General features: G+C 42.6%; 1 protein-coding gene across 3 annotated transcripts in view; it reads right to left on the bottom strand.

The window, feature by feature from the left end:
- Positions 1–16246, bottom strand: part of zfyve9a (zinc finger, FYVE domain containing 9a) — a 68083-nt gene that overhangs the window by 29723 nt on the left and 22114 nt on the right. For all 3 annotated transcript variants that reach the window (XM_034182924.1, XM_034182922.1, XM_034182923.1), the window contains one exon: positions 212–319. In XM_034182924.1, coding sequence (XP_034038815.1) covers positions 212–281 — 70 coding nt within the window. In that variant the 5' untranslated portion in view covers positions 282–319. The remainder of the gene's footprint in view (positions 1–211; positions 320–16246) is intronic.

Below are 16246 nucleotides of genomic sequence, written 5' to 3'. Positions count from 1 at the left end.
AAAAAAAACAGAACCTCAATTACATACAGGCAGACAGATTATAAATAGTTTGATTTGCAAATAGTCTTATTCCTTTTCTGCTCACCTTACGTCACCACCTGTAAAGGTTTCTTAACCTCAGTAGGTGGTGGCCAACTGTCTGACACATGCACGCTTATTACAAACAATTTACTCTGACTACCCCTTTTTAAGATGTTTGCTCATAACTCACCTTCATTCTGCTCAAACTCATCCAGCACTTTGTCGAGGTTGAAGGCCTCGGCTTGGAAGTAATTCTCCATGGGTCAGGAAGCCTCACCCTGCTGATGGATGTGTGAACCTGGACACAGGACAGTGGCAAATATAACCTCTCTCTGACGTACCTTTCATTTCCCGCTCTTGCAGTCATGTCACTTATGATCAGATTAAGGTCACGGGAATAATGGCAAGGAGGTGTGGACTTGATTTAAAGCATTCCGACTGGGATATATGACAGACTACAGAAAGATAAGAGAACAGCCAAAAAAAAGTGTTCTGTTTCTCATCTTACTTCAAACCTACATTACACAAGATGATCCGTTACCAGAGGAAAGATATTGTGACTCCACAAATTGTCACGGTGACATTTAAAAAGGATGCACCACACCCATCAGACAGATTGCACTATCATGTCTTAATTTACATTTTTATTTTCAAAAACAAAAAGGAAATTAGGAAAGGATACAGAACAAAAAGCTAAAGTCAGACAATTCAGATCCTATTTGCAATGACGTGGAAATCTAGCATTTAAAAACCTGAGGAGGTTAGACTGAATAAAAGCATCATGCATCATTGAAATCAGTCACAGACTTTTGGTGACTATAGCAACAAGACTCCTGACCTCCTACAATGTCATTTGTTCTCAATTATTCCCCCACAAACATAACACCTAAGCTAACTCAGGTTTGAATTGAAGTCAACAGACTAAATAAGAATTTTTTTAAGTAATCAGAAGTTGAAATCCATAATGAAGCAAAAATTTTCAGAGAGTACAGACACAGTAAACAATGGTGAGAATGTCAATTACAGAAAGTGTTAGTATGAAATAGAGAGGAAAAAAAAACAACAATTTTTTATTTATTTTTTACAATAAGTACAACAAATGTATGTGAAATGACTGGACGCTATATTGCACAAGATATATGACAATATTGCACATAACTCTGAATAGCTCTGTTCATTCTGTACAACCCAAATTCCAATGAAGTTGGGATGTTGTGTGAAATGTAAACAAAACAGAATACAATGATTTGCAAATCCTTTTCAACCTATATTCAATTGAATACACCACAAAGACAAGGTATTTAATGTTCAAACTGATACATTTTTTTGTTTTGTTTTGTTTTTGTGCAAATATTTGTGCAAAAAGTTGCTGAGAGACTGGCGCTTTGTTTGATCAAAATTTTTTCTAAACCTGTGAGACACATCGAAGTGGACACAGTTCGAAAAATTAAGCTGGTTTTCGGTGGAAATTTTAACGGCTGATGAGAGATTTTGAGGTGATACTGTCGCTTTAAGGACTTCCCACGGTGCGAGACGTCGCGCAGCGCTCTCAGGTGCCGTCGTCAGCCTGTTTCAAACTGAAAATCTCCACATTTCAAGCTCTATTGATCCAGGACGTCGTGAGAGAACAGAGAAGTTTCAGAAGAAGTCGGTTTCAGCATTTTATCCGGATATTCCACTGTTAAAGATTTTTTTAATGAAAGACGTGCGGACGGATTGCAGCGTCGGCTCGCAGCTGCTGCGACGCTCTGCCACAGGAAAAACACGTCTGTTGGAAGCCTTAAGGACAAGTTGGAACATGTCCAGCTGTTAAACAATTTCTCATATACTCACTCCACTGAAAGCCATCAAAAGCTGCCTGGATTTTACAAATGGTTATCAACACGGAGGTGTTTTTCCTGTGCCGTCGCACCGCGCCGGCTGCGTCCCGGCGCGCGGACCCGTCCGCACGTCTTTCATTAAAAAAAATCTCCTTTAACAGTGGAATATCCAGATAAAATGCTGAAACCGACTTCTTCTGAAACTTCTCTGTTCTCTCACGACGTCCTGGATCAATAGAGCCTGAAATGTGGAGGTTTTCAGCTTGAAACAGGCTGACGACGGCGCTTGGGACCGCTGCGCGATGTCTCGCACCGTGGGAAGTCCTTAAAGCGACAGTATCACCTCAAAATCTCTCATCAGCCGTTAAAATTTTCACCGAAAACCAGCTTAATTTTTCGAACCGTGTCCACTTCGATGTGCCTCACAGGTTTAGAAAAAATTTTGATCAAACAAAGCACCAGTCTCTCAGCAACTTCTCAGACAAAGGAATTCCGACGAGGGGCTGGACGACTCCTCCCACAAGGAGTGCTCACAGGTGAATGACGTCACCAACAGGCGTGGAAAAATTCATGCATGCGCACGAGGGTTCAAGCATATCTGACGTAAAAACATATGAATGAAATCCATATAGTTTTTGAAAAAAATAAAAAGGACCTATACTTTATTGACAGCCCTCGTATGTAATGTCGTGCAACCAGAGTTATCTCAAACAAGTACTTCTACTACTACAAATTGTGGCAGACCAGTTATTCGTCCGGTTAGGTTAAACTTATATTTATTTGTGGCCAAGTAGTTAATGCGCTTGGTTTCATTGCAGAAGGTTCCGGGTTCAAATCCCAACCCTGCCACATTTCTCTATGTAATGTGGAGTTGCGTCAGGAAGGGCATCCGGCGTAAAACCTGTGCCAATTCAACATGCAGATCCACCCTGGATTTGCTGTGGCGACCCCGAGTGCAAACAAGGGAGCAGGCGAAGGGACTTACTAGTGTTCTTGAATGCATCATAGGGCTTACTAGTAGTTAACAGTTACTTTTGCTTTGTTTTATTTTACCCATTTTATTTAAGGGTGCAGAGTTGAAACTCTGCATTACATTTTGCTGTGTGTGTACTGTTTGTGAGCTATATATGTTTATTGTACAGTTATTGTTTTATATATTTATTGTATTCTGTACTCTCATACCCCATGTGGGGGTTGTTAGAGTGATCAATAAACTTCAAACTTCATGCCAAGCCACATTCTACACGTGTTACAACAGCGTGGCTTCATAGTAAAAGAGTGTGGGTACTAAACTGGCCTGCCTGCAGTCCAGAGCTGTTGCCCACTGAAAATGTGTGGCGCATTATGAAGCACAAAATACAACAATGGAGATCTCGGACTGTTGAACACCTGAAGTCGTACATCAAGCAAGAATGGGAAAGAATTCCATCTACAAAGCTTCAATATTTAGTGTCCTCAGTTCCCAAATGCTTATCGAGTGTTGTTAGAAGGAAAGGTGATGTAACACAGTGGTAAACATACCACTGCCCCAGCTTTTTTGAAACGTGTTGCAGGCATCCATTTCAAAATGAGTACATATTTGCACAAAAACAATAATGTTTCAAGGTTCAAGGTTTCTTTATTGTCCCCGTGGGGCAATTTGTTTGCAGCAGTAGTTACAAACTCAAACAAACACAACAACAGTACAACTAAAACATTTACAAATGTGCATTGAGACAGCGAATAGCATTTGGAATCAGGGACTTTTTAAACCTGTTAGTTCTACACCGAGGGACAACATAACGGCAGCCGGATGGGAGCAGTGAAAGCTCATGCCAAAGAGGATGAGAAGGGTCAGCTATAATAGCCTTAGCTTTTTTAAGACATCTAACCTTAAAAATTTCATTAAGATCGTTAAGTGAGCCTCTGGTGATTTTACAGCACACCTTCACAATGTCCATAAGACGATTTCGCTGCTTGATGGACAAACAATCAAACCAACAAATGTAAGAAAAGGTTAAAATGGATTCAATAAAACATGAATAGAATATTTTCATAAAAGAAGTGTCCACATGAAAGTTCCAAAGCTTCCGTAAAAAAATACATGCGCTGGTTGGCTTTTTTAAATGTTTATCAGTTTGAACATTAAATATCTTGTCTTTGTGGTGTATTCAATTGAATATAGGTTGAACAGGATTTGCAAATCATTGTATTCTGTTTTTATTTACATTTTACACAACGTTCCAACTTCATTGGAATTGGGGTTGTATTCATCCTGCAGAAGGGGGAGGAATTATACAGTCTGATTGCCACAGGAAGGAAAGACCTCCTGTGGCATTCTGTGGTCTCAGTCTATGACTGAAGGTGCTCTGACAGGACATCAGTGTGGCATGCAGGGGGTGGGAGGTTGTCCTGGATGCTGAGCAGCTTCCTCAGCATCTTCCTCTCTGACACCTTCACCACAGACACCAGCTCAACCCCCAGGACAGAGCCAGCTCAACTGATGAGCTTGCTGAGCCTGTTCATGTCAACTGCCTTCAACCTTCATTGACAAGTTGCAGTAAACTGACAAGCTGTAGCATCTCATGTAGAAATGCGTGGACATTTTATATAATTCAAAATTAATAAACAAGACCATATTACGTGAACATAAGACCCGTGCTAACACTGTAGTGCTGGGACAGCCAAGTATGTCAATGAGTGAGTGAGTTAATCCATTCCAGCCATCTTGAGAAGATAAGTCAAAAACAAATGCTATCATTCTGGAATTGGTGAACACCTAGTTAACTTTGATGTACCAGATCCATTGAAAGAACAACTTAGTTTTACCTGTGTAATATCCTCTTAACATACTGCCACCAGCTGGAGGGGATAATAGGCACCTGCCGTCACAAACAAATTGTAAAAAATTACAAACAGCTGCAGTTAATACATACATGTAGTTTGTCTACCTCCCGAACATGGTGTTTGCTCAACACTATGCTGAGCACACCGCACAGCTAACAAGCTAGGAACCAAAGAAAGAAATATGATACCCAATATGTGGGCAAATTATAGACAAACTATGCAACAGAGTGGGAATTCAAACAATAGACAGAATGTGTGGCTGGAAATGGTGCCAAAACTTGGTGGATCTATAAATTAGTACCGCTAACTTGGAACTAGAGCCTGACTGATATAGATTGTTGCGGGGGGGGGGGGAGTTAAACCGATATTACAGAAAAAAAAATTAATACAATTACGATACCAATACATACATAAGAAAATGGCCATGATTTCAAATATTTCATTAAACTGTTATGACAAAGATGTCACTGAGGCTTGATGTTTTATGGTTTAACCCTCTGGGGTCTGAGGGCATTTTTTGGACAGGTCACTCGCCTGGCATAAATGTTTTATTATTGCTGTTTAAAAGCTCACCTTGCATCCCACAATCAAGTGGTATGTCTCTTTTTTCAGGACAACCTGTACTTTCAGAATATATATGCTATAGTGGTGTTTTATAAGTGTAATAAGATAAGATAAGAAAAGCCTTTATTCATCCCTCAATGGGGAAATTTCAGTGTCACATCGCAGCATAGAACAGTAGGAATAGACAGAAGGGCATGCAATAAAACAAACAAGTATCTCTTAAAAAACAAGAACTAAAAAAGCACTGAGTGCCGGGTAAAGCTAAGGTAACCATTGTTCAGTTCAATGCTGCACTGATGGAATATTATACACTGTCGGGATGTAAAAGTGATCAGATAAAGTGACTTCAGCGTGAAATGTACGATAAGTTACTCTGATATTTACAATATGGACAGGTTAAAATATAGTAGGTAAAGTGACTTGAGTTTGCACCATAAGTTAAATTATTGCACCTAATAAATACGGCAGGTAATGACATGATTATTGTCCTGGTTGCTATGGTTACCACAGTACTAGCACTGTTCATTGTACAGTCTGACAGCAGCCGGGAGAAACGATCTGCGGAATCTCTCCCTCACATAGCGAGGGTGGATGAGTCTGTCACTGAAACTGCTCTCCAGAGCACACAGAACGTCCTGCAGGTGGTGAAGTCCACCACCATCTCCTTGGTCTTCCCCGCATTGATGAGGAGGTGGTTCCTCTGACACCAGTCCACAAAGTCCTGTATTAGTCCTCTGTACTCTGCGTCATCGTCGTCCATAATGAGTCCAATGAGGGCGGAGTCATCAGAGAACTTCTGCAGGACACAGCTGTCCGTGTTGTGTTTGAAGTCTGTAGTGTAAAGAGTGAAGAGGAAGGGCGCGAGGACCATCCCCTGGGGGGCCCCACACTGCAGGTCAGGAGGTCAGACACGCAGTTCTTGGTCCTCAAAAACTGGGGCCGGTTTGTGAGGTAGTCCAGGACCCACTCAGCCAGAGCCTCGTCCACTCCTGCAATCACTAGCTTGTCCCTCAGGAGCCGCGGCTGGATGGTGTTGAAAGCGCCTGGAGAAGTCAAAGAAAAGAATCCTCGCAGCGCTGCCGGGCATCTCCAGGTGGGACAGCGAGCGGTGCAGCAGGGAGATGATGGTGTCCTCCACTCCGATGCCAGGCTGGTAAGCAAACTGCTGTGGGTCCATAACAGAGCTCACCGTGGACCGGAGGTGACACAGGACGAGGTGCTCTAGGGTCTTCATCAGGTGGGATGTAAGTGCCACTGGCCTGAAGCTGTTGAGGTCCTTGGCGTGCGGTGGTTTGGGCACTGGGACCACACAACATTTTCCAGAGGTGTGTCACCGTCCTCAGCTTCAGACTCAGGTTGAAGACCCGCTCCATGACCCCACACAGCTCATCTGCGCAGGATTTGAGGAGCCTCGGGCTAATCTGGTCTGGGCCTGCTGCCTTTTTGCTCTTTAGCCTCTTCAGCTGACTCCTGACCTGATCTGCCGTGAAGAGAGCAGGTGGGGGGGAAGGATAGGGGTGGAGGAGGGGGAGGAGGTCTGGCTGGTGCCAGGATGTGTATTGGGAATGGAGCAGTCAGAGGCGGCGGTGTGAGCAAGTGTAAGTAGAGGGAGGGGGGATACTGGGCAGAGGCACAGAAGACAGAGCAGGGGGAGGAGGAGGAGTTGTGTCGAACCTCAGGAAGTGCTTGTTGAGGTCGTTTGCCCATTGATGGTCACCTTCCACCTGTTTGGGAGGGGGTTTGAACCCAGAGATGGTCTTCAAGCTGCTCCACACCCCCCGGATGTTCTGGTGTTGGAGCTGCTCCTCCAACTTCCTCTTGTAGGTGGTCTGAGCCTTGCGAATTTCCCTCCTCAGTTCTCTCTGTATATTCTTCAGAGCCTCTCGGTTCCCTAACTTAAAGGCTCTCTTCTTCTCCTTCAGCAGAGTCTTTATATCAGGGTTAATCCATGGTTTGTTGTTCGAAAAACACCGCACTGTCCGGGTAGGTATGGTGTTTTCAAAGCAAAAGTTGATGTAGTCCGTGATGCATTCTGTCATGGCGTTTATGTCCTCCTTGTGAGGGTCACAGAGTTCGGACCACACAGTTGTGCTGAAACAGTCTAAGTGTCGCCTCAGTCTCTGCAGACCACTTCTGTACAATCCGAGACTCAGCAGGCTTACATAAAGGTTTACAATCAGAAATAAGAAAGGAAAAAGTAAAGCGGAAAATAAATTTTCACACACATTTATTCAAAATACACACCAAACTACAATAAACAACGATTTTAACACTTTATAAAGGTGGTTTGAGATCTTGTACAAAAGAACGTACAAAATAAAGGTTCTAACAATAAACACAAATGCACATTTTGAACAATATATACATAATGGTCTATGCGTTTTGTTTGTCTTTATGCCACATCTCAAAGCAATTTCTTTCTGCTATTATACAAAGGCTTACAACACAAAATTTTTACTTCCATGGAGTTTGACTCCCTCTTGGAAGGTGTTCCTGCACTGTAAACAACGTATCTTCACAGTCTGAGGCCCTGTTAACACCCCTCCCCCCATTCGTATGCGCAACGCTGCGCTTTTACGCATGGAGCCAGCAGCCAGAGGGCTATTCAAACAGCATTCACATACCAAAGAGTAACGCATCGTTGCTCCTAACAATCTTTGGCCTACCATGTGCGACTGCTCTGCCCTACGATTGGATATTGGAAAACCATGTGACAGTGGAGCAATTCCGATTGCTCACATTGCACACGCAATCACACAGCTTCTACGTTGTAACATGGTGGACGGCTGGCTCGAAAGTCCACGGACTTTACTTTGCAGAAAAAAAAAAAAAAAAAAAAAAAAAAAAAAAAAGGAAGTTCCTATCTCATATCATTAAAAATTTAATAATTTAGTTAAATATGAACTTTATTATAAAACCAACCAACATATCACTATGCCTTCACTCAGATTGGTAGTTGCAGCACATCACTCAATATTTGCATAAAATGGACTTCTCGTGTATTTTGGACACACCAGCTGGCAGCATAGGTAACTACTTGTCTCTAGCCCCTGTAAAAAAATTTCATGTCATTATGGGGTGTTGTGAGTAGAATTTTGAGGGGGGGAAATTGTTAAAGATTTTGTATATATGTTATCACTGTTAAACATTTGGACCTTTGTCTTCTTTCTCATGAGAACGGTGTTGTGTTGTTTGCACTAACCCTGAGAATGTACGTGTTATTCAACCTTGTTTTAGCATGCTGGGGTCAATCTGAACTGGGAATGAAGAGCTGGATGTACTTATTATTATTATACAACTTGTTTTTGTAGCCGCTAACGACTGGGAGTGAAGCATGACGGGGTCAGTCATGAACTGGGAGTAATAGACCTGAAGGTTGTTTTGACTGTTGTGATGTGATGCTTAGTGTGAAGACCAGGACACTCCAGGCAGATGCACAACAGCTGATAACTGCAACAGACGAACGAGATGTGCTGACCTCCGACGATAAGAGTAAAAGAAAGAAACTGTTTTTCCTTACAGCTGTGCTTATTGACGTATGTGTTTATGTTACGGGAAGAAACTTGTCTCGCGTTGTCCCCCCTTAGGACAAGTTTTATGATGTAATGAGGGCATCTCTAATAAAAAGAGCGGGAGCACAGGCCAGACTTTAGTGTAGCCTTGGTGTACAGCCTGGACTGCACTCCGCGCGTGATTAATTTGACTTTCTGTCTCACTGGTGTTTCTTGACTCTGTTTGTCTTATAAAAGGTTTTAAGAATGTTTGGAGGAGAAAATACCCAACATTGACTGGGGGCTACGTCCGGGATCTCAACAACACCGGAGGTGTCCGGCGGAGGTCGCCAAGTCCAGACGTAAATCCTTGGCCAAGGTCCGATCGATTGATCGTGTCTGCAATTGTCGACCACCGTTGGCATCGTCTGGTTGACGAGATTTTCCCGAAGAAGACAGACAGGAAGTCGAGTCAGTGAGTAAACAGTACTGAGTGAGTGGTGATCAGATCACATAAACAGTTAAATTCCGCAAGCGATGATACAGAATCGTCTGTTAATGAAACACAGTTAAACTCTGTAAGGAGGGTGCGGACTCCTCTGTTTATATACGCGTACCGGTAGGGGATAAAAGTGATCACATAAAACAGTTAAACTCCGTAAGCGATGGCGTGGAATCGTCTGTTAATGCAAAGCAGTTAAAATCCGCGAGGAGGGCGGACTCCTCTACGGTTGCGAGGGACGCCCGTAGTTAAATTCCGGAAGGAGGGTACGGACTCCTCTGTTTTAATACGTAAAGAAAATCCCGGGTAGAAATACGTGCACTGTAAAAAAGCAGTTAAATTTGGCAGGGACGGCGGAGTCCCCTAATGCAGGACATTAGTTAAATTTCACGGGAGGGCGAGCTCCCCGGGCCTAAGAATACGCGTACGATTATTAAAAGTGTTTCTATGTGTAAATAGTGTTTTGTGTAAGTGTAAATAACTGTGTGAAAGTGCAATACTTTGGACAACGTTAGTGACAACCGTGTGTGTGGATGCGAAGGCAAGTGATTCCGCTTCCTACGGGGAGGTGAAAGGAATCAACCACACGACGGCAAATTAATTGTCACGTCCAAAGAAAGTGTGAAAACTTCAGATTTAGAACACCCTAGGTGTGCCCCCGTCTGAAGTCCAAATTATAACAAGAGATAATAAAAATGGGGGGTAAGACGTCTAAAAAGAAGGAAAATTTATCAACTGACGACTGGAAATTTATGGAAGCAAAAAATCCAAAAGCAACAAAGAAATTGGAGACCTGGATAAATAAACATGACTTTGACGGACGACTGAACCTGATCAGTATACAGAAGCTAAAGAAGGAGTTAGAACAGGAACATAAAGGTGATGAGAAAAAGATGCAGAAAGTAGGGGCAGATTTAGTGGCATTTTGGGAGGAGGAAGCAGAGAACAGACAGAAGGGAGCAGAGAAGCGACGATTAGAGAAAGCAAGGAAAAAGAAAGCTGTAGGTAAGGCAGAAGAAGATGTGATAATTCAGCACAGAGAACCAGAACAGCCTCAACAACCACCGCCGGCTGGATCGTCGGTGACAACAACACCTTTATCTCCTCTACCAGAGGATGACGATGTACCGCCACCACAGTATGATTTGGCAGTAAAACCTAAGGTAAAAAGTGAAAAACCAGAAAAACCACAAACACGCAGTCAAGCGAAAGTGCCTACAGCCCCTCCCATGGTGGGACACAGTGACCAGGGAGGTGCCTATCCTATGATAGAAGTACCAAATCCTCGTGCAGGAACAGCAGGACATCGATCAACCATGCTCGTATATCGAACATGGAATGCTGATGATATCAAAGCAGCAGTCGACATGATACCATCGCCACATGTCGATATTGAGGGATTTATGCAGGATATAGAAAACATTAGAAATTCTTACCACCTTAATGGACCTGAAGTCCAACAGGTGTGGATGAAAGCATGTGGCCCTAAATGGAGTCAGATACGTGGAGACTGGAATCCTGCAGACCAGGATGGCGTACCGTTGCCACATGATGATCCAGTCTTGAAAACAAGAGTGGAAGCTATGATTACACGTGCAAAAGGTGTGTTAGGACCAAAGATAAATTATACTGAAATTACCAGGACAACACAGAAAGAAGGAGAACCATGGACAGAGTTTAGATGCAGATTTGAGAGTGTATTTAGGGTCCATAGTGGCATATTGCCAGGAACACCAGTGTATGAACAACAATTGAAAAACGCTCTGATCCAACATTCCAATAAGGATATAAAAGCTTGGATACAGAAACATTGGATTGGATTGCCTACAGGCACATTGGAAGAAACACATACACACTGCTGTCATGCAGAAGGAGTCTTAAAGCAGAAAAAGACAGGGAACAGCAACAAAGGAGTGTATGTAGCACACGGAGATGATGAAATATGTTACCAACAGGGTAACTTAAGACAGCAGAAGCAGTGCAAACGCCCCCAAAAGCCATGGCAAAATAGACAAGGTGGACAGCCACAACGTCAAGGACCATGGCAACCACAACAGCAGCACAGACAGGGAGGGCCACCACGTGGTCCCCTGATTTGTTGGAACTGTGGAAGAGAGGGACATATGTATAGAAATTGTAAGAATCCACCTACTGAGGGAGCAGCAGGAGGAATTCCACAACGGAATAATCCTCCGCAGCCACAGTATCCACAATGACTAGAATCCATAATCCATGATTCCACATCAGATAGGCAGTCTGATTGTGATATGGATCTGTGTGCCTTACTGGGAAATCCGGTACCAAAACCAGAAGTGACTTTGTTGGTAAATGGACGACCAGTGACATTCCTTTGTGATACAGGAGCATGTAGAACCACATGTAATGACAACATACCTGTCCATCAATTAAGCAACGAAATCTTTAGGGTTCGCTCTGCAAATGGACAAACATCAGACGTCCCTATCACTAAACCCATAACGTTGACAGATCCATTTGGCCTGACATGTACTATGTCAGTGTTGAACATGCCACAATGTCCAGTTAACCTTTTAGGACGAGACGGATTGACTGCATTGGGCTTGTCCATAATTGTGGAACAAGGGAAATTAGTTGTTGAACGCACAGGAGGCGTTAACATGGTAAGAGAAGAAAGCGATGACCCCACATTCCACTATTACTATACATTTGACATTTCAGAAGAAGATGCTGCAGGATGGGGTAAAGATGTCGTCTTGCAAGCGACAGCCCTACTAAAAAATCCTGAACAAAAGATGTCACCACCTGACCTGCATGTCACAATGTGGCATAAAGATCCTCCAGGTCCGGATGGTGACTATGAAAACAAATTGAAAAACGTTTCACCTGTGAAGCTGACAATGACCGATTTGATTCATGATGGCAACTCAACAGCTGTCATAACAGTGACAGGTGCCACTGAAGACATTTTAAAATTGAGATTCACAGGTATGCCTTTGCATGTGTCACTTTGTAAGCCATATTTGACAGAATGGCAAGAATTGGGACTGACAGTCATAACAGCTTTGTCAGCTACTGATTGGAGCAGAGTTGGACCACGAACGGAGTTCAGTCCATCAACTAAATTGTATAAAGTGCCAGTTAATGTCTCATTGGTGCTGACAGCTGGAACACACATTGATGTGTCCACTTCACAATCCTGAGTGTTTCAGTTGAGTCCTGAAGAAGATGATTTTCTCTCTTCGGTACCATCAGGATTGTGGACAACAGGTCCTTCAGACGTAGGACTGATAAAAAATGCACAACCTGTAGTTATAAGACCAAAAACAGAATACAGACCATGTGTAAGACAGTATCCACTGAAACCTGATGCAATTGAAGGAATCAGGCCAGTAATAGAGAATTTATTAACAGCAGGAGTAATAGTGCCATGTCCAGATTCACCATGTAACACACCCATATTTCCTGTGAAAAAGGCTCCGCCCTCAGTGGGGTGGAGAATGATTCAAGATCTGCAGGCAGTAAATGCTGCTGTGATTAAAAGAGCACCATGTGTCCCAGATCCACACACCTTGTTAAATTCGCTGAGACCAAATTCTAATAGTTTCTCAGTAATTGACATAAGTAATGCATTTTTCTCTGTGCCAGTACACCCAGATAGTCAATTCTGGTTTGCTTTTACCTTTAAAGGACAACGATATACATTCACCAGATTACCGCAGGGTTACGCAGAGAGTCCAACTATTTATTCTCAAGTCATGTCAGCATGTTTAGCCAATTTCGTTCCACCGGCAGATAGCCAACTATTGGTGTATGTTGATGACATCTTGATTGCCTCTGACACACGAGAAAATTGCATAACTGACACAGTAGCATTATTATGTTTCTTATTTGATAATGGCCACAAAGTGAGTAAAAACAAAGTTCAGTTGTGTAGGGATAAAGTAAAATATTTAGGACATGAATTATCAGCCACAGGGCGCACGATCCTGTCTGACAGGAAGGAAGCAATTTTGCACGCTCCAAAACCACAAACCAAAAAGCAGATGATGTCATTTCTTGGACTGACTAATTACTGCAGGGCATGGATTCCCTGCTATGCAGAATTGACTAGTCCACTTTCTGATTTGATGTACAAGGATGATATTTCAATGTCAACCGTGTTGGAATGGAACAAAGAAGCTGAGGAAGCTTTTGTAAAAGTAAAACAAACATTAGTGTCATCCACAGTTTTGGCAGTACCAGATTATAGTAAACCATTCATTCAAACAGTTGATTGTAAGAATAAGTTCATGACTAGTGTTTTGGTTCAAGTGTATGGCTCAAAATTGAGGCCAGTTGCCTACTACTCATCTAAATTGGATGCAGTGGCAAGTGCTCTACCACCATGCGTACAAGCTGTTATTGCAGCCTCTATGGCTGTTCAAAGTAGCAGTAATGTTGTTCTATTCCATCAGTTGACACTGAAAGTTCCACATGCAGTTTCTGCACTTCTGTTGCAGACAAACATGAGCCTTTTGTCCCCAGCAAGACATCTTTCGTGTATGTCCTTGCTATTATCACAACCACATCTTACGGTAGAGCGCTGTACAACATTGAATCCATCCACATTGATACCTTTACCTGAGGATGGTGAGCCGCACAATTGTCTTGATGTAGCTACGGTCTGTACGAAAGCACGCCCAGACCTCCAGGACACACCCATCCCAAACAGTACAATTGTGTATGTGGATGGTTCTTCCACTAAAAACGCTTACGGACAAACACAATCTGGATATGCTGTTGTCACAAATTCAGAAGTATTGGATTCTGCTTCATTGCCATCGTCATTTTCAGCACAAGCAGCTGAATTAGTTGCTTTAACTGCAGCTTGCTATCTGTTTAAAGGTACGGCTGTAACAATTTATACAGACAGCCAGTACACTTTCAGCACAGTGCATGTGTTTGCAAAACTGTGGGAAGAGCGTGGAATGGTGACATCATCTGGAAAGCCAGTGACTCATGCCACACTCCTAACTGCACTACTGAAGGCTGTGAAATTGCCTAAACAAATTGCTATATGCAAATGTGCGGCTCACACCAAAGGCTCTGACAGTATTTCAAAAGGAAATGATTTTGCTGACAGAGCAGCAAAAGAGGCAGCAGCAGCTTCTTCTATTTTTGTTGTACAGGAAACTACTCCATATTTGCATTTAGGTCATACACTGCTTGCTGACATGCAACAGCAGGCAACTGAAAGAGAAAAACAGATGTGGATAAATAAAGGAGCTACGTATGCAAATGATTTGTACGTATGACCACAAAAGAAACCCATATTGCCAAAAAATGTGTTTAAATGGGCAGCTATTATGAGCCATGGCGTGACGCATGTCTCATCAGGGGGTATGATATCGCAATTGCAATCTATTTTTTGTCTTTATGGGTTCGATGCATATGCAAAACAGCATTGTAGAGCATGCATGATATGTGCAAAACACAACTCACAAGGCAATTTGAGACCCCAAAGAGGCAAATTTCCAACACCACAATATCCCTTTCAAGTGATTCATATGGATTATATACAGCTGAGTAAACATGAAGGGAAGGAATTTTGTTTAGTCATAATTGATGCCTTCTCAAAATGGGTAGAATTGTTCCCTACAAAACATGCAGATGCACTTACAGTGGCTAAGGCATTATGCAAAGACATCATTCCACGATTTGGAATACCAGAAACAGTCTATTCAGATAATGGAGCGCATTTTGTTAATACAATAGTGCAATACGTAGGAGAAGCGCTACAGGTCAATCTCAAAAATCATTGTGCTTATCATCCACAAAGCGCCGGATTAGTGGAAAGGATGAATGGAACAGTAAAAAACAGACTTAGAAAGACAATGGAGGAAACAGGCAGACCATGGACACATTGTGTAGATTTGGTAAAAATGTATATAAACATAACTAGTACCATGGGGTTGACACCGTATGAAACATTGTTTGGCAGAAAATATCGATTGCCATATTATGGGCAAATTTGGGATGTACCTGAGGAAGCCAATTTGGTGGATTACATGAGAAAAATGTTAGAAGGACAACGAGGGAGAGTTCCAAACACTGATGATCCCATTTCTCCACAGGAGGACCCTAAAGTGGTACCTGGAGACTGGGTGTTGATAAGAAGCATCAAGAGAAAACACTGGCATTCACCTAAATGGGAAGGGCCCCATCAAGTACTACTCACAACACCCACAGCCTTGAAAATTGGGGAAAGAAGTACATGGATTCATTTAACTCACTGTAAGAAAGTCATTTCTGCAGACACAGACAAACAGTAAGAACAGTAGGACAAGACTAGTAATAGTGTGTGAGCTTGGTGTTAAGATCCAGGTTAGACACGAAAGCTAGCAGAAGACATTAAGAAGCCACTGTTCTGAACATAGGTGTGCTGTAGTGTGCAGAAATGGCGAAAGAAAAAAAACAAAAGAACGAGGGTTTCTGGACCCCATGGACAGTCCTTGTTATGCTACTTTTCTTTTTTGGATTGGGCTTATTATTAAAAGCCATAAGCACGGGACATGATAATAAGGATCACCTCCGCAGATTGCAGAGACCAAAAAGAAGTAATGAAGACCCCAGTCCAATAATAAATGCCACAGTACATAGCTGTGATAGGAACAATGCGTACCGATTTGGTATACAAGCCTGCATTCCTAGAAAAGCTTCTGTGGTCATCTCTGTACCATATAGTGCTCTTACCCATGGAATATGGGATGGTGGGGATGGTGACAGAGGGACTAATTACGGAAATAGTTTCTCATGGTATATGACCAATGATCAACAAGATAAGAGATGGGAAACGTTGGTAGCCGATGAATGGAGTAGATGGACACCAAGATGGGCACAAACCGAGTGGGCTAAGTACCAGAGTCAAATTCTCAAATTGTATCAAACAGATGATAAGCTGTCTATAGTGGTGAATACCACAGAAAAAGGAACCATATTCCCACCTGATATAGAGGGAGACTGTTGGTTGTTCCTCCTTTGGGTATACAAACCAGGAAAAGATC

This window comes from Thalassophryne amazonica, chromosome 12, assembly GCF_902500255.1.
Source record: "Thalassophryne amazonica chromosome 12, fThaAma1.1, whole genome shotgun sequence".
NCBI classification, from domain to species: domain Eukaryota; kingdom Metazoa; phylum Chordata; class Actinopteri; order Batrachoidiformes; family Batrachoididae; genus Thalassophryne; species Thalassophryne amazonica.
Note: the sequence above shows the minus strand (reverse complement) of the source record. Positions and strands in the feature narration are given on the sequence as shown.